General features: G+C 44.0%; 1 protein-coding gene across 1 annotated transcript in view; it reads left to right on the forward strand.

Moving 5' to 3' along the window:
• Positions 1-13,478: 13,478 nt before the first annotated feature.
• The window catches only part of LOC133560877 (carboxypeptidase Z-like), a 46,625-nt gene continuing 39,474 nt past the window's right edge, over positions 13,479-20,629 (forward strand). The window contains exons 1-2 of the mRNA XM_061913892.1: positions 13,479-13,642; positions 14,639-14,668. Of these exons, the coding sequence (XP_061769876.1) occupies positions 13,543-13,642; positions 14,639-14,668 (130 nt within the window). The 5' untranslated portion in view covers positions 13,479-13,542. The remainder of the gene's footprint in view (positions 13,643-14,638; positions 14,669-20,629) is intronic.

Genomic DNA, 20,629 nt, shown 5'->3' on the forward strand with positions numbered 1-20,629 from the left:
GAATTATTCCATGCATTAGGCACACCGGGTTATAAGGCGCACTGTCGAGTTTTGAGAAAAAAAAAAAGTATTTTAAGTGCGCCTTACAGTCCGTAAAATATGGTAAGAGAACTAAATGTGACTATTATCGTTGAAAGGAAATAACTTGATGCACTGCTTGACACACAAACTGTCATGATCCGTGGCCTGGAGCATGTTTTTGTTATGTTCTGATATTTTTGGACTCCCTTAGTTCCTGTTTTGTGCGCTTCTGGGTTTGTTTTGGTTTCTATGGGGATTAATTTGGTTCCCCTGCCTCTGATTACTGGTCGGCACGCTCACCGGCAGTCGACCACTAATCAGAGAGCTATTTATACACCTCTCTCGCCACACTCCTCCTGGCTTCTTTGTATGCTTCATGCAACTGTTACGTTAGGATATTCCTGGTTCTTGTTTCTAAGTTTCCTGTGCTAAGTTTTTGCTTTAGCTTCCGCTATACAAAACCCAAGATCATTTCTCGATGTTGTCTGCTTTTTAACATGAGCACACCCATTAACGACCTAATATTTGAAATCTGTGCCAATATTACAGCGGACATCACAAGAAACAAGTTGTACGGATTTGCTAATCCTCGTGTGATGCCATAGGTCAACCGGAAAAGTAATTCAGTCATCCGCACTAAAATAAAACAAGCGCCAAAAGTCGCGTTTGAGAGCTTGCATGGAACCGTGTCGATCTCTTCCCAGCAGCAATAACGCTAGCATGTCATCTGCCATAAATACAACAGGTACTAACTATTAAGTTAGCACTATCACCTGTTAAATAGAAATGAATGCCTTCTCAATTAGATGAGCAAGATGGGAGACAGATTATGACTGGCTCTGAGGTGGGCAGTAGGTACTCGTGAAGGGTATTTCCGGTCTTGTCACCCCTTCCCGGGCAGGAGGGCAACACGGCAGTGCGGTTGGATCAAAAGCGATGTCGGAGATGCTTTGCTGAACAAAAAGTTGCTTTATTACAAGAGAGCATCATTAAACAGGTGTGCAGTACCCAGAGGAGCCTAGGTTAAAAAAAAATAAGGACTCCATAACTGGAGAAGTCATACACCACCACAACCTGACTATGTAAGGAGATGTTTGTGTGTAGTGACTGGGAAGACAACAGATGTATACCATAACTTGTAGGTTTGACGTTTAAGATAAACATGGAATCTCTACTCCAGGATAGAGCTATAACTTTTGCATTCAGAAGCCTGGTTTTATTGCTTCTTCTCGTGAGAGAGCTAATTCCAGTCCACATGCGAATGTCCAACTAAGGCTCCTTCTCAACCATTATTCACTTAAACCTGGTGATTCGCTTTCTCCAAGTTGGATATAAACATTTGCCATACGTTGAATGTGAGTGTGTATATGAATGTTTGTACAGTAAATGTATATGTACAGTATGTGTATATGCTTGTCTGTACAGTGAATGTATATGTACAGTATGTGTATGCGTGTAGATGGACGAACTTGGAGAATGTAGGTGTGTACTGTATTTGTGTATGTACTGTTTGTGGGAGCGTAGTAGGTACCTATGTTTGTATGTATGAATAACGGTGTGTGTGTGTTTGTATGTACAAAATATTTGACTCCCAGTGTGCGTGGGAGCTAGAGTACGGCCCCAGCCACCCAGAGAGCCCAACCCAAAAAGCAGGTGTGGCGCCCAGGGAACCAGGGACCACCGGCCCTACGCAGCCAGGCCGGCCAGCGACGGGGACCCAAGGGCCCGGCCCACCGCGCCGCCCGGAAGAGCCAGCAGTAGGCCGCAGAGAGACGCGCCCGGCAGAGGAAAGGGCATGAGAGAAGCAGCGGACGGCTAAACCCCAAGCCATCGAGAGACAACCCCCACACGAGCAGAAAGGCGGGACGCCCCGCCCGGGGAAACCCAGAGACTCCCCGCAACCGGACGGGAAGACTGCCCCCGCCCCACCAGCACCCGAGCCCCCACTACCCCACCCCCACCCCCGGGGAGCACACCAGGCCACCCCACCCAAGACGGCTGCCACTGGACCACCTAGCGCAGGGCCACGGGAACCACCCACCCCACCCGCAGGGACCCCAACGATGGAGATGGAACAACCAGCAACCGCCCTGTCGACGTCCCGCCCCTGAGGGAGGGGGGGGGGACAACAACAACATAATGATTAATATATTTTAAAAAATATATTAAAAATATATTAAAGAAAATAAATTACAATAAATACATATATATATATATATCTGCGATGAGGTGGCGAGTTGTCCAGGGTGTACCCCGCCTTTCGCCCGATTGTAGCTGAGATAGGCGCTAGCGCCCCCCGCGACCCCGAAAGGGAATAAGCGGTAGAAAATGGATGGATGGATGGATATATATATATATATACACACACATACATATATACACATATACATCCACACACACACACACATATATATATACATATACATACATATATACACATATACACACACATACACACATACATACATGCATATATATGCAATACGTATACTGTATGCATATATACACATACATACATACACACAAACACATACACACATACATACATGCATATATGTAATGCATATATGTATATATACACATACATACACACACATACATACTGTATATACATACATATACACACACATACATACTTATATATACACATACATACATACATATACATATGTATATATATATACACACATATATACATACACATACATACATACACACATATATACAGTATATATATATACATACACACAAATGTACACATATACATACACACATTTACACACACACACATATATATATATACATACATGCACACATACACACATACGTACAGTATGTATATACATATACACCCATACCTCCGCATACATATACTGTATACACACAAAAAAAAAGAATCAAAAGAAGATCACAGAAATGCTGACACACAAGATCAATAACCCAGCAGCTGGCCGACTCACAGCAACTCCGAATACCCTGCAGCACCAAGCTACCACAATGGATGAGGGGATTGGACTCAGCCGGCCCCAACCAAGACGGGCACCCAGAAGGGATGAGACCCAGGAGCTCCAGACGTACAGCCCGGATGCAGTAGCCTGAGGCGCCGACCCCTGATTGACCAGCAGGCCCAGAGCATATCCCCAGAAATATACATACACACATATATATATATATATATATATATATATATATATATATATATACACACACACGCCCATATACCCATATACATACATACACATACAGACATACATCAATATTATATAGATACATATATATACATACACTCATACACATATATACATGTATATATACACATACATACACATACATACACATGTATACATACATACAAACATAAATATATACATACATACATATACACACATACACATACATACATATGTATACATACCCACATATGCACTTACACACATACATATACACATCGATAAACACACACATACCTGTAACCATACATGCACACACATATACGTACATACACACATTAGCATCCATCCATCCATCCATCCATCCATCCACACACGCACGCATGCACGCACGCACTCACACATATCTATACGACAACAAATCCATACACGGGTCGTAGGGTCAGCGATTAAGTCCCGGCGTCCACTGCCCACTGAGAACTAGCCAATCCCCCAAGCCACACAGGGACAATCCCCGACAAGTCTGCCCCAGACAACGGTGCGAAGCCGGGCGTGCCAGGGTGGCGCGGCAGGGCGCAAGGGCACCCAAGGCCCTCACCCAACAAGCCAACCAACACGACAATAAACAAGTATGAAGCCGTCTAGTCCATCAGCCCCAACAACCACCAGGAGTGCCCGTTTCCACCAGTCACAACATCAGCCACCCCCCCGAACCGGACCCAGCAGCCACGGGCGCCCACACCACAAACAAACGGCATCAGAAACAGCAGCTGCAATAGCCCCAGACAGCCAGCACCACCCCATTAAATCAAAGTGATCGAGAAAAAAATAAAAAATAAATAAATAAATTGCGACCGGCAACCACACGCCAACAGGATCATGGAGACCAGCCCGCGCCAGCCCGCCAGTCAGCCCTAACGCCAACATGCAAACAAGAGACATCAACACCTCCCCCACCAATAGACCCCACCACCCCGGCCCAAACCCGCACAAACACACCACTGCCCAAACAACAGAGACACTGCATCCGGACCAGACAAAGGGGCTGCGCTGCCACCACATCAAGTCACCAACACGGACTCCACAGCGCAAGGACGGGCCACACGGGCACGGACCCCACTCAACAGGAAGCGAGACCCGCGCAACGCCCCACACAAATAAATAATTTATTGTAGTATTATTTCTTCTTTCAAAATAATATATAATAAAATAAAATTAAAAAAAATAATAATAACGATAATAAGATCCTCACACCTTCAGCGAGGTCTTTGCCCGGGAGTGGCAGGCCACCAGACCGCAGTCCCCGCAACCCGCGCCGGACGAGGAGGCAGTGAGGGATGCACCGTACTCCCAAACCCCAACCCCCTCTTGCATGTGTACAGGGTCCCCAGAGTGTCTACTGTGTAGTTAAAATTTGGAGGCCAGCCATTACAGCCGACCTCCAGTCTCCATGATGTGTGTGCTGTAGCGTGAGTGAGATGTGTATGCCTGTGGGAACTAATAATGCGATTAAAATTGGGGGACATCAAGGTCATGGTGGGTCCCAACCAAGCCGAGCCCCCCAAATACCTACACCTGACCACTTTAAAGGACCCCATGCGAGTCCACCCACTGCCAAACAAAGCCAGCACCCGCCCACCCCAAACCAACCCTGCAGAGTCAATACCGGCAACCGAATGCAGAAAAACTGCACAGCCCCCATGCCCAATGCAAACACTGTATCCCGGCCATCCACACAGCAACGTGCCCATACGAGTCCCGGCCAGGGGACGGAGCGCCTCAATGGGGGAAGAAGCCAATGCATCCCGTCCGCACGTCAGTATTCAAACCAGCCGCCAAGCCAACGCCAGCCATCCCCCACAACTCCACAAGCGCGCAGACACCAATCACAGTACCCCAACCACTCCAACCCAACACAGCAATGCTAACCGCTGGTAGCACCGCAGCAACCATCACCACTACCGCCCGCTCACAGTACAAATGTCCACGGTTGCCGGAGCCAAAACAAAACAAAACAAACAAACAAAAAAAAAAGTCAGACCCCGTAAACCATAACAACGCACACCCCCAGCTACCACCGAGGCCGCCAACACACCGACCCCAACTCATCCACATTCAGGCCAATCGAGCCACCTCGGTCGACCCAACACCCCAACGCACCGCCGACCACGGCCAGCGTCACAGCCCCATACAGCCACAGACAGCGCCGGGGAATGCCGCCGAGAGGCGAGCAGTACGCAGCCCCCTCGCAATGGGGAGGAAACGACCCGCAACCCAGCACACAGTAGACCCACCACCAATCCGACACATACATATACATATATACATATACATACGTATATATACATACATACATACATATACACACATACATACAGTATGTATATACATATACACCCATACCTCCGCATACATACATATATATGTATGCATACTTATATATACACACAAACACACATATATATATATATATATATATATATATATACACACACACACACACACACACACACACACACACACACACACACACACACACACACATACTATCAGGCTTGCCACTGACAGTTTGTTTGTGTTTTAGTTTTTCCTCTGTGTGTGTTCAGTATTTCCTGTCCTCAGTTCCTGTCTAGTGCTCTTATTTTGTCAGCTTCCTGTCTTGTTCCCTGAGTGCTGTGTTCCTCGACAGCTGCGGCTGATTGGCACCTGGGAACAGCTTTTGCCAATCAGCCCGCTCCTATTTGTATGGACTTGGTCCTGTGTCAGTTGCTGGATCATTGTATTGTCATTCGGACTTGTCTTTGCCATATGTTGCTCTTGTCGTGTCGATGTGATTCTTTTAAGCTATTACCTGTCGTGCTACATTTTGTCCTGGTCGTTGTAGCGGTAAGCTGTTCTCGTTAGCCATTAGTTATTTCCAGTTTTTCTGTTTGCTATCCACTACCTTCCATGCTAAAGTTCCTTTTTATTTTCTAGCTTCCAGTGCTAGCTCCTTTAGTTTTTTATTCCGCCCCCGTACGTGCTTTTTGTTTGTTTTTGTTTAATTTTGATTAGATCATGTTTTCATATTCTATGCCTGCCTCCGTCTCTGCATCTTGGGGTTCGTCACTAACAAGTAACTTTGAAACATACATACACATACATACATATATACACACATACATATATACATACATACACATATACATACATATATATATATACATACACATACATACACACACACACACACACACACACACACACACACACACACACACACACACACACACACACACACACACACACACATATATATTTATATATATATATATATATATATATATATATATATAAAAATCCAGGATTTCACATTGTAGGGAATTTTAAATAATTTATTTGTAAATTATGATGGAAAATAAATATTTGGTCAACCATTCAAAGCTATCACTGATGGAAGGAGGTTTAGGCTCAAAATCTCACGATACATGGCCCGATTCATTCTTTCCTTAACACGGATCAATTGTCCTGTCCCTTTAGCAGAAAAACAGCCCCAAAGCATGATGTTTCCACCCCCATGCTTCACAGTAGATTTGGTGTTAAAGGGATGCAACTCAGTATTCTTCTTCCTCCAAACCCGATGAGTTGAGTTTATACCAAAAAGGATACATGGATGATACAGCAGAGGATTGGGAGAATGCCATGTGGTCAGATGAAATTAAAATAAACCTTTTTACAATGTGAATTCCTGGATTTTTTTTTCAAACAAGGAAGATCTCTGGCTCTCACAGACCTGTAACTTCTTCTTTAAGAAGCCCTTCTGTCCTCCACTCATTACCTGTATTAATGGCACTTGTTTGAACTCGTTATATGTATAAAAGACACCTGTACACAGCCTCAAACAGTTAGACTCCAAACTCCACTATGGCCAAGACCAAAGAGCTGTCGAAGGACACCAGGAAAAGAATTGTAGACCTGCACCAGACTGGGAAGAGTGAATCTACAATAGGCAAGCGGCTTGGTGTGAAAAAATCATCTGTGGGAGCAATTATCAGAAAATGGAAGTCATACAAGACCACTGATAATCTCCCTCGATCTGGGGCGCCACGCAAGATCTCATCCTGGGGGGTCAGAATGATTATGAGAACGGTGAGCAAGAATGACCTGCAGAGAGCTGGGACCAAAGTAACAAAGGTTACCATCAGTAACACACTACGCTGACAGGGAATCAAATCCTGCAGTGCCAGACTTGTCCCCCTGCTTAAGACAGTGCATGTCCAGGCCCGTCTGAAGTTTGCCAGAGAGCACATGGATGATACAGCAGAGAATTGGGAGAAAGTCATGTGGTCGGATGAAACCAAAATAGAACTTTTTGGTATAAACTCAACTCGTCGTGTTTGGAGGAAGAAGAATACTGAGTTGCATCCCAAGAACACCAAACCTACTGTGAAGCATGGGGGTGGAAACATCATGCTTTGGGGCTGTTTTTCTGCTAAGGGGACAGGACGATTGATCCGTGTTAAGGAAAGAATGAATGGGGCCATGTATCGTGAGATTTTGAGCCAAAACCTCCTTCCATCAGTGAGAGCTTTGAATGGTTGACCAAATACTTATTTTCCACCATAATTGACAAATAAATTCTTTAAAATTCCTACAATGGGAATTCCTGGATTTTTTTTCACATTCTGTCTCTCACAGTTGAATTGTACCCATGATGAAAATTACAGACCTCTGTCATTATTTTAAGTGGGAGAACTTGCACAATCGGTGGCTGACTAAATATTTTTTTGCCCCACTGTACACACACACACACAACATCATACTATTACATATATATATATATATGTATATATATATATATATATATATATAATATATATATATATATATATATATTATATATATATATATATATATATATATAATATGTATATATCTATATATATATATATATGTAATAGTATGATGTTGTTGCGCTATATTATGAACGAGACAGGGTGTTATGTTTTATTTTGAAGTATTGGTTTTGACTCCTCTCTGAGCTGCTACCTTACCGTGGTAGAGGAGTTTGCGTGTCCCAATGATCCTAGGAGCTATGTTGTCTGGGGGTTTTCATGCCCCCTGGTAGGGTCTCCCAAGACAAACAGGTCCTAGGTGAGTGATCAGACAAAGAGCAGCTCAAAGACTTCTATGGAATTACAACGAAATGAACCCAGATTTCCCTCGCCCGGACGTGGGTCACCGGGGCCCCGCTCTGGAGCCAGGCCCGGAGTTGGGGCACGATGGCGAGCGCCTGGTGGTCGGGCCTGTTCCCATGGGGCCCGGACGGGCACAGCCCGAAGAGGCAACGTGGGTCATCCCTCCAATGGGCTCACCACTCATAGAGGTCGGGTGCATTGTGAGCTGGGCGGCAGCCGAAGGCAGGGCACTTGGCGGTCCGATCCTCGGCTACAGAAGCTAGCTCTTGGGACGTGGAACGTCACCTCACTGGGGGGGAAGGAGCCTGAGCTAGTGCGCGAGGTAGAGAAGTTCCGGCTGGATATAGTCGGACTCACCTCGACGCACAGCAAGGGCTCTGGAACCAGTTCTCTCGAGAGGGACTGGACTCTCTTCCACTCTGGCGTTGCCGGCAGTGAGAGGCGACGGGCTGGGGTGGCAATTCTGGTTGCCCCCCGGCTCAAAGCCTGTACGTTTGAGTTCAACCCAGTGGACGAGAGGGTAGCTTCCCTTCGCCTTCGGGTGGGGGGACGGGTCCTGACTGTTGTTTGTGCTTACGCACCAGACAGCAGTTCAGAATACCCACCCTTTTTGGGTACACTCGAGGGAGTACTGGAAAGTGCTCCTCCGGGTGATTCCCTTGTCCTACTGGGAGACTTCAACGCTCATGTTGGCAACGACAGTGAAACCTGGAGAGGCGTGATTGGGAAGAATGGTCGCCCGGATCTAAACCCGAGTGGTGTTTTGTTATTGGACTTTTGTGCTCGTCACAGTTTGTCGATAACAAACACCATGTTCAAACATAAGGGTGTCCATATGTGCACTTGGCACCAGGACACCCTAGGCCGCAGTTCCATGATCGACTTTGTAGTTGTGTCATCGGATTTGCGGCCTTATGTTTTGGACACTCGGGTGAAGAGAGGGGCGGAGCTTTCTACCGATCACCACCTGGTGGTGAGTTGGCTGCGATGGTGGGGGAGGATGCCGGACAGACCTGGCAGGCCCAAGCGCATTGTGAGGGTCTGCTGGGAACGTCTGGCAGAGTCTCCTGTCAGAGAGAGTTTCAATTCACACCTCCGGGAGAACTTTGAACATGTCACGAGGGAGGTGCGGGACATTGAGTCCGAGTGGACCATGTTCCGAACCTCTATTGTCGAGGCGGCTGATTGGAGCTGTGGCCGCAAGGTTGTTGGTGCCTGTCGTGGCGGTAATCCCAGAACCCGTTGGTGGACACCAGCAGTGAGGGATGCCGTCAAGCTGAAGAAGGAGTCCTATCGAGTTCTTTTGGCTCATAGGACTCCGGAGGCAGTGGACGGGTACCGACGGGCCAAGCGGTGTGCAGCTTTAGCGGTCGCGGAGGCAAAAACTCGGACATGGGAAGAGTTCGGGGAAGCCATGGAAAACGACTTCCGGACGGCTTCGAAGCGATTCTGGACCACCATACGGCGCCTCAGGAAGGGGAAGCAGTGCACTATCAACACCGTGTATGGTGCGGATGGTGTTCTGCTGACTTCGACTGCGGATGTTGTGGATCGGTGGAGGGAATACTTCGAAGACCTCCTCAATCCCACCAACACGTCTTTCTTTGAGGAAGCGGTGCCTGGGGAATCTGTAGTGGACTCTCCTATTTCTGGGGCTGAGGTCGCTGAGGTAGTTAAAAAGCTCCTCGGCGGCAAGGCCCCGGGGGTGGATGAGATCCGCCCGGAGTTCCTTAAGGCTCTGGATGCTGTGGGGCTGTCTTGGTTGACAAGACTCTGCAGCATCGCGTGGACATCGGGGGCGGTACCTCTGGATTGGCAGACCGGGGTGGTGGTCCCTCTCTTTAAGAAGGGGGACCGGAGGGTGTGTTCCAACTATCGTGGGATCACACTCCTCAGCCTTCCCGGTAAGGTTTATTCAGGTGTACTGGAGAGGAGGCTTCGCCGGATAGTCGAACCTCGGATTCAGGAGGAACAGTGTGGTTTTCGTCCTGGTCGTGGAACTGTGGACCAGCTCTATACTCTCGGCAGGGTTCTTGAGGGTGCATGGGAGTTTGCCCAACCAGTCTACATGTGCTTTGTGGACTTGGAGAAGGCATTCGACCGTGTCCCTCGGGAAGTCCTGTGGGGAGTGCTCAGACAGTATGGGGTATCGGAATGTCTTATTGTGGCAGTCCGCTCCCTGTATGATCAGTGTCAGAGCTTGGTCCGCATTGCTGGCAGTAAGTCGGACACGTTTCCAGTGAAGGTTGGACTCCGCCAAGGCTGTCCTTTGTCACCGATTCTCTTCATATCTTTTATGGACAGAATTTCTAGGCGCAGTCAAGGCGTTGAGGGGTTCCGGTTTGGTGGCCACGGGATTAGGTCTCTGCTTTTTGCAGATGATGTAGTCCTGATGGCTTCATCTGGCCGGGATCTTCAGCTCTCACTGGATCGGTTCGCAGCCGAGTGTGAAGCGACCGGAATGAGAATCAGCACCTCCAAGTCCGAGTCCATGGTTCTCGCCCGGAAAAGGGTGGAGTGCCATCTCCGGGTTGGGGAGGAGACCCTGCCCCAAGTGGAGGAGTTCAAGTACCTAGGAGTCTTGTTCACGAGTGGGGGAAGAGTGGATCGTGAGATCGACAGGCGGATCGGTGCGGCGTCTTCAGTAATGCGGACGTTGTATCGATCCGTTGTGGTGAAGAAGGAGCTGAGCCGGAAGGCAAAGCTCTCAATTTACCGGTCGATCTACGTTCCCATCCTCACCTATGGTCATGAGCTTTGGGTCATGACCGAAAGGATAAGATCACGGGTACAAGCGGCCGAAATGAGTTTCCTCCGCCGGGTGGCGGGGCTCTCCCTTAGAGATAGGGTGAGAAGCTCTGCCATCCGGGAGGAGCTCAACGTAAAGCCGCTGCTCCTCCACATCGAGAGGAGCCAGATGAGGTGGTTCGGGCATCTGGTCAGGATGCCACCCGAACGCCTCCCTAGGGATGTGTTTAGGGCACGTCCAGCTGGTAGGAGGCCACGGGGAAGACCCAGGACACGTTGGAAAGACTATGTCTCCCGGCTGGCCTGGGAACGCCTCGGGATCCCCCGGGAAGAGCTAGACGAAGTGGCTGGAGATAGGGAAGTCTGGGCTTCCCTGCTTAGGCTGCTGCCCCCGCGACCCGACCTCGGATAAGCGGAAGATGATGGATGGATGGATGGATGGATGGTTTTATTTTGAAGAACCGGATGTCCGGTGCAGGAAGTGACTGTGGTTTTTTCGGACATTTACTTCCTCTTCTATCGGACTTTTGCTGATTAGGTAATAGGTTTTCATTGCTCTGTGTTTCTTGTGTAAATATTATTTCTAAACTTTCATAATACTTTAAAAGCTAAAACATTATTGTTGTAGGTACAAGTGATGTGTTGTTTTAAGTATTTTTTATGCACAACTTTGTTAAGGATTAGAGCATCGAATGTTTGAAATGTTTGGTCATAATTACACATGGTATTTATTCAGGTATTACTCTGCCAGAAAAGTAGAGACCTGTTTGTGTGTTTCGTGTTTCCAAAACAGGTACGTGGATTTGTGTATTAGTATTTTTATTTTGTGATAAAACTTTTTTTGTTAATGTAATTTAAATTATTATTTTTGTATGAATGAATGTTGTTTATTCCTCTTCTATCGGACTTTTGCTGATGAGGTATCACTCCGCCAGAAAAGTAGAGACCTGTTTATGTGTTTCGTGTTTCCAAAACAGGTGGCCAATAAATGATGAAACGACAGAATGGTGGAGTTTCTTTCACTTAAAAAATTACACGACGCAGAATAAGACTCACCCCCAGTCAAAATAGTTGCCCAGGCCTGAACTAGCCAATGGTGTTTGTGTTTTGCTTTGAAAAATGTAATTGTGAGCAAGTTGCAAACAGCCCCTTTAAGATTTATATATAGATTAAACATTTAGGTTTAGATTCAACATTTAAATTTACATTTAGATTTAAAATTTAACTTACATTTAGATGTTTATTTAAGATTTAAATGTAACTAATTTTTAGAGTCAACATTTAATTAAATATGAATATGATGAAAATGAGCTAAATGTGAGAAAAGGGAGCTAAATGATAAATCTGCTTGAAAATTGTAACTGAATGTTTACATTCGGCACCCCATACGCACCAGCTGGCTACTTGGATTCACATTGTCCCACGGGTGTGACCAAGAAATATGGCCAAATAAGTCCATGTTACTTTTTAGTCAACAGTCCAGAGCAGACCTGGGCAAATTAAGGCCCCGGGGCCCACCAAACATTCTCAAATGATTTTTTTTTAGATCTTTAATTTGGAAAGTATAGCTGCCATTGTGATGTGCAGTGATGTGCAGTGATGTTTTCTAACGATCTTGAACTAAAAAAAGTATTTCAATGGTTGGAATCTGTGCTTATGGATGATTAACCAGTTACTCTGGTAATCTAATGAGTTAATATGGTAATCTAATTAGTTACTATGGTCATGTAATTAGATACTATGGTAATGTAATTCACGGCAGCTCACAAGAGGCACCAAGCAGTATGGGTGGGGAGTGTTTCTACAAAGTTCTAAAGCTTAGTGATGTATCAGACATATCAGATTGTAGGTGGGTTTATATTGTACCCTTCACGTTCATATGTCAATGTTTGTTGCATTTTTGTTGCGTTTCACTTAATTGTAAGATGTGTCGATCGAAAGGGGGTGTGACATTCATATTTTGTTAATATTCAGTGTTTTATCCTTCATAGAAAAAGGTAAAATTCCATCATGTTTTTTAAGGTGGTCTGTGAGAAAGTATTTAGCATTCAATCAGACATTATTGTGAGGTTTTGTATTGGTGTTCAAAAAATAGATGTACTGGCCCCCAGACACGATTTTTTCTCCAAATGGGGCCCCCCAGTCAAAATAATTGCCCAGGCCTGGTCCAGAGGGTAAGAAGTATTTGCTGTTCAGCATGGAGTCGCTTCTTGTCAGTGTGTTATCCACTCAAATAAAAAAGTTCCACATCTTTGTAACTTGACCCCAAGCGCCTTAATGCTTCTAAAAAAGTGGCAGCCAGAAGCAGATGGGAGGGGAGTGCACGCAAACTTCCCAAGCATTTTTGGATGACTTCTCTTAGGGAACCGTGCACTCGGTCTGCCTGCTTTGGCCGGTGTGTGGGCATCAGACGCCACAGCAGCGCCATGGAACACAGACGGTGGGAAATAAGCCTTTTCTTGCTGCTGCACGTGCAAAGTCTTCTTGTCTCAGCTTGGCCTCCCAGATGTGACACACGGATCCGAGGTAAATGGCTTCCATTTGCACGGTAAAAGTTTCGCACTGCCGTACTTTTTTACAGTTTTTGAAACGTTTTGGGGGCTCAAGAAAGTACTTATGTTATTTTTTTATATAGTTTAGTGTGTGTGTGTGTGTGTGTGTTTTGATATAAAATTGTGCATAGTTGTGTTTGTATGTACTTTTTTAAACTCACTTTTAAAACTTTTTTTTTTTTACACATTACTATTTTTTGGGGTGTTTTCTTACATGAGATTACACTCCAACAGCTGCTATATTATTTTGTTTTCCCACGGGAAAAAAATGGCATTAGAAATGCTCTAATCCAGGAAACCTTTAAAAAAACAACAACAATTGAATATTCGGATAAATATGAATAATAATCCATCCATCCATCCATTTTCTACCGCTTATTCCCTTTGGGGTAGCGGGGACGCTGGTGTCTAAAAAACACTTAACTCAGTAGCATTGTTGACTTTTCACTGTACAGTGTCCTTTTTGAAAGGTGCTTTTATAGACCATCTCAGCATCGAGGGTTGGAACTGGGGGTTAAATCACCAAAAATGATTACCGGGCATGGCCACCGCTGCTGCTCATTGCTCTCCTCACCTCCCAGGGGGTGAACAAGGGGATGAGTAAAATGCAGAGGACAAATTTCATCGCACTTAGTGTGTGTGTGACAATCATTGGTACTTTAATTTTAACTTTTAATCAATTAACCATCCATCCATTTTTCTACCGCTTGTCCCTTTCGGGGTCGCGGGGGGTGCTGGAGCTTATCTCAGCTGCATTCCTTCCGCCCGCCTTCTGCCCTAAATCTATTATTATTATTATTATTATTATAATTAGATGCTTTTAACAAAAATGTTTGCTATATGTAAGTTTAGAATACTGCATGATTTGGAACTGTTTGATTAAATGATACAGAAAAAGTATATTGATTGTACTTTGTACTTTCTGCTCCCTGCTGCCTAACAAAGGTGCTAACACTCCACTGTCTTCCAGGTCACTGCAGTCCAATATTGGAAGAAAAACGTAAGTAAAGTCTTCTCATTGCAATTCCTCCGAAAACAGCCTACTTGTTCCAATCGGGGCCATTTTTTAATTTTTTTTGACCGACATAACTCAGCCTAATGGAATGTGAGTCATAAAAGCGAGCGTGTGTATTTTTAGATGATCCATGGCTGCCATATGAAATATTCACATTCTAATTTCCAACACAGTGAGGAGCCTACGGAAAGATTCAATTCAGGACATTTCCTCCTCCCCATCCCAAATAATGTAACATAGGAATAATCCGTTCCTAAGTCAAACTGTGGCCCCCATAATACTTTCAAGGGACATTTGAAATTACATCCAAGCAGGGGAAATTGGGGCTCTGAGCAGAATCTTATTTTGAGGTGCCCTCAATGCAATTTTTGGACCTTTTTTTTTTTTTTCGCACTTATTTAATCAAACTTGAACTTAATTTGGTGCATGTTTTGTTCTTTCCGAATTCCCAAACTTTTCACCAAGTTGCATATATTTCTGAGACATCCGCAGCCGAGATTCAGTTCCAGTCAAACTTGGCAACCCTACCGATTTTACCGGGAGACTCCTAAATTTCAGTGCCCCTTCCGAAAATCTCCCTGGGCAACTATTCTCCCGAATTTTTCCCGATTTCCACCAGGACAAGAATACTGGGGGCGTGCCTTAAAGGCACTGCCTTTAGCGTCCTCTCTCACCTGAAAAGGAGACTACCGGTAGCCAAGAGTCATGGATGCATTGGAATTCTGGGTAATTCTTATGTTGCGTTTATAATGTGTTACCGAGCCTATGTTTCCCAGAAATGTGTTTGGTGTGGGTTCACAGAGTGTGGCGCATATTAGTAAGAGTGTTAAAGTTGTTTATATCACAACCATCAGTGTAAAAGGTATGGCTGTTGACAAAGTATGCATTTCAATCTCGTATGAGAAGCAGTGATATGCATGCGTCCGGCCGGCACGCAGATAGCATGGTGTAAAGGTAGGTGCGATGACATGTTGTAGAGCAGTGGTCCCCAGGAGAATAATTTTTTAATTTTTAATTTTTAATTTTTTTAGCACACTCAATTTTTTACTACATGCCATTGGTAAACGCAGGGGTGAGAAGAGGTTTTAAAATTATTAGCGCCTGCTTACTTTTACCACATGCCTTGAATAAGCGCTGGAGTGAGAAGAGGTTTTAAATTAATTAGCGCCCAGGCGGCTACTCAAGGAAATACGGTATTATAAATATCTCCGTTATCCATAGGTTTATCTATAACCCATAAAGTAGGCAGACACAGAGCTATTTCTCAGCGTGTGTTTATTCAAGCCGGCACGTTAATACACTGACACACAACATCCGCATTCCCAACATGCATTGCTTCAAAATGTCAGAAATCATAACAGAGACGAAGCAGAAGAACAGAGAAGAGACATGGCCACGACGAGTATGAAGAAGTATGCTTGCAAGTTCCAAAATGATTGGAAAAACAATTATTTCAGTTCATCCAGGATAGCTCGAAGGGGAAGGGGTATGCTGCCTGCAAATTTTGTAGATCTGTCTTCTCCATTGAACACGGTGGACGAACGGATATACTCATTCATGAACAAATTATTTGAATCAAGTATAACAAATACTTGAAAATATAAGTAAACTTCGCTCACTAAGCGCCCTACAAAAAGGCACATACACTCATAATGCTGGCTATAGAACAGAGGTGTCAGAGTCGTTTTCACTGAGGGCCACATCGCAGTTATGTTTGGCTCCCCGCTTCTAACAGTGAATACTATTATTACACATTTTTTATGCATTTTATCAGTAAATTTTTTAAAAACTAAAATGTAAAAAATATATGGCGAGTTGCAATAATTTCACCTCAAAATTGAGTGTATATTACTGTAAATGGAAAAACTATACTGCTGTTTTTATGGTTAAAAAAATAAGGCAACTCATTTGGCAGAATTTTACTGAAAAATTTACGTTAGTTTTTTTAATGTAAAAAAACCCCCCTGCAATTTTACAGTATCATTTTGGCACCTTTTTTTGTATTTTTAATTTTTATTTTTTTTATCACAAATCAACAACTGTAGATTTTTGGGTGTAGACCTCTTTGTCTTGGGAGACCCTACCAGGGGGCATACAAGCCCCCGAAAAACATAGCTCCTCGGATCATTGGGACATGCAAACACCTCTACCACGATAAGATGACAGCTCGGAAATGTTACGGCTCGGACTCCTGCCAAAGCCGCTCCTCCGTCTGTGCGCTCTTCGGGACACGCCCACGGCCGCGTATATCAAAGGACGCGCCGTGCGCCTTCCCGACCTGCAGCAGCCACCAAGTGCAATCATTTCCCAGCAATCAACACACCTGTCCTTGATGAGCAATCTGCCTTCTTAAACCTGTACTACCTACCTCGCCGGAGTATAGTCTTCTGTACATGAGTAAGCATCCCGTATTTGGCTTCCATCCCGCGTACTCGCTCTTCCCCTGCGATTTCCGTGTTTCCGTTGTGTCTGATGTTCCTGTTGTCTTCCCGCAGCGCTCCCCGTGTTCTCTTGTGATCCCCTGTTGTTCCCCTTGCCTCCCGGACTGCCCTTTTGGATTCTCGACCTACCGCTTGGACACGTTTTCTCTCGGCACCTCTCGTTCGCCCTGGATCCTCTGTCTGCCCCACGGACTTCCGTGTTCTTCATCTCTTCACAACATTTGGTAACACACACCTCAGCTAAATACTTCGCATAGTCCATCACCCATTCCATTTTGGATCTAGTTCACACTCCATTTCCTTAGTATGTTTTCTATTGTTTGATATATATATATATATATATATATATATATATATATATATATATATATATATATATATATATAAATAAATAAAATAAAAAAAATGTATATATATATTTATATATATATATCCATCCATCCATCCATTTTTCTACCGCTTATTCCCTTTCGGGGTCGCGTATATCCATCCATCCATTTTCTACCGCTTATTCCCTTTCGGGGTTGCGGGGAGCGCTGGCGCCTATCTCAGCTACAATCGGGCGGAAGGCAGGGTACACCCTGGACAAGTCGCCACCTCACCGCAGGGCCAACACAGATAGACAGACAACATTCACACTCACATTCACACACTAGGGCCAATTTAGTGTTACCAATCAACCTATCCCCAGGTGCATGTCTTATATATATATATATAAAATAAATCTTTGGACAATATTGCACCTGGTGTCAGTCTGCCGTCATCTCCCCCTTGTTTAAACCATAACAGGAAAGGAGGAAAGGCAAGATTATTTTATAAATATCACCGACATGCTTTCTTCAAATTAAATATATTAAATATATAGATTTTTTTTAACCTTTCGAATACCTGTTGAAATAAATCCTGTAAATATATAGATTAAAAAAAATTGTTTGAAGACCTGTCAAATTAAATATATTAAATATATACAATATATTAAATATATATTTTTTATCTTTTGAAAACCTGTCAAATTAAACATTTTATATATATATATATATATATATATATATATATATATATATATATATATATATATTAGGGCTGGGCAACGATTAAAAATTTTAATCAAAGTTAATCGCACTTTTTCTCTGATTAATCGCGATTAACTGCATTGTATACGCAAAGCCCAATAATGAATTAAAAATGCACCTTTATTGGAATATTCTCCCACATGAACAAAAGCGCCAAAACAATTGAAATCAGTACTTGTTAAATAGTAGCAGTTAAATAGCATATTTGATGAAAATCAACTCAAAAAATGTAAATACAAACATTTAAGCTTATTTCCACTGCCAGGGTATTTAAGTTATCCTGTTTATTATGGAAAATAAATATAATCTACATACAAATCTCTGAGCCACAATCATAACATCCGAACAGGCAATTTCTGAGGTAACAGCAGGAACATTTTTTTTTATCAGGGATCTTATGTTTAAAAAACCTATATTATAGGTAGTGGGCTGTTTTAGGGAATTTTTGATTAAATTATCCGTAGTAGCAATATTCTTAATGTTGGGTTTATTATGCGTAGTGCACTTAAAATAATTATGACCATATCTAGGAATTGATATGATGGGAATTTTCAGATTGTTTGTTTGGTGCTTTGATAAACTGAACGCATCATATACATGGTACTATATTGTGATGTTATGAGCCAGGGAAAAAAGAACTGCCCTACCCAGCATGCAACAGGAGTGACGAGCATGCGCGGTAGCCCGGTAAAGGTTGTGTGTCGCCATGACGGCATCTTGTATGTTGTGATATGCACGCTCTGAAAGTAAATGTTAAGAACTCAGCCAAAACTCCTCGTCTGCATTATTGATAAATAGACAGACAACACATATACTCCGCTGCTTCACAGGCAGCTGGGTGTAGCCGGCAAAGTATTCCCATGCTAGCTAGCCGGTCTAGCAAGCACACGTCATTCAGTCCAAAACGGCCCGATCTATCCGCATCCAGAATTGTCTGGCGGTCATAAGTGATCCCGGAGTGACCACGCTGTAAACCAGCCATGAAATTTGCAGAATTGTCCGGTATTTTTGCCAAATGTTCCATCTTTACCAACAGCCCCTCCACGCCAAAGCCCGTCCGGGCGCCGCCATCTTTATAAGAAAAGGCGTTAACAAAATAAAAGCATGTAAACAACATACGCAAATACGCGATAAAATAATTGTCGGCGTTAATAGATTGATGAGTTAACTTGTAATTAACGCATTAATTTGCCCACCCCTAATATATATATATATATATATATATATATATATATATATATATAAATAATCTGTTCATGAATGAGTATATCCTCCGTTCGTCCACCGTGTTCCATGGAGAAGACTGATCTACAAAATTTGCAGGCAGCATACCCCTTCCCCTCCATTTTCTACTGCTTGTCCCTTTCGAGGTCATGGGGGGTGCTGGAGCCTATCTCAGCTGCATTTGGACGGAAGGCCTTGTACACCCTGGACAAGTCGCCATCTCATTACAGGGCCGAAACAGATAGACAGACAACATTCACACACTAGGGCCAATTTAGTGTTGCCAATCAACCTATCCCCAGGTGCATGTCTTTGGAGGTGGGAGGAAGCCGTAGTACCCGCAGGGAACCCACGCTGTCACGGGGAGAACATGCAAACTCCACACAGAAAGATCCCAAGCCCAGGATTGAACTCAGGACTACTCAGTAGGCTAGCTCTATAGCTCATATTGTACACTTACACCTAAAACTCTGTGCCCGGGACCTCTGGCTGAGGGTCGTCGGAAGCCGCCGTACTTTTAAGATGGTTTCGAGTGTCCGAATCCGTGAGTTTTAGGTGTAAGTGTACAAAATGAGCTATAGAGCTAGCCTAAAATTTTAGCATGATTACATTAAAATGTAACACTTAGCATGTGCACTAACGATGGCATGCTAACAGTTAGCATGTGTCACATATCAAGTAACATGGCTGTAAGGTGTATGGCTGTGGAAGTAGAGAAAAAAAATGAAAAAATAGCAAAAAAAAAACTTAACAAGTCTCACGTACCAAGTTATTTGACTCTGGGGTGAACGGAAGCAAATTTAGCTAAAAAAAAAAGATCATGCTTATGTTAGCATGCAAGCAAGCTAACGTTAGCATGCTATCAGTTAACTTGTGGCGAAAGTAGACAAGTGTGTGAACAAAATGAGATGTTAAAGGAGAACATTATCACAATTTCAAAAGGGTTAAAAAACAATAAAAATCAGTTTCCAGGGGCTTGTTGTATTTTTTGAATTTTTTTTCAAAATTTTACCGGTCCCGGAATATCCCTAAAAAAAAGTTTTAAAGTGCCTTTTTTTCGCTCTCTGCCAAGACACTGTTCATTTTCCTGTGACGTCACACAGTGCTGCCAATACAAACAAACAATGGCGAATACCACAGCAAGATGTAGCGACTTTAGCTCGGATTCAGACTCGGATTTCAGCGGCTTAAGCGATTCAACAGATTAC

The sequence above is a fragment of the Nerophis ophidion genome, linkage group LG10 (genome assembly GCF_033978795.1).
Source record: "Nerophis ophidion isolate RoL-2023_Sa linkage group LG10, RoL_Noph_v1.0, whole genome shotgun sequence".
Taxonomy (NCBI): Eukaryota; Metazoa; Chordata; class Actinopteri; order Syngnathiformes; family Syngnathidae; genus Nerophis; species Nerophis ophidion.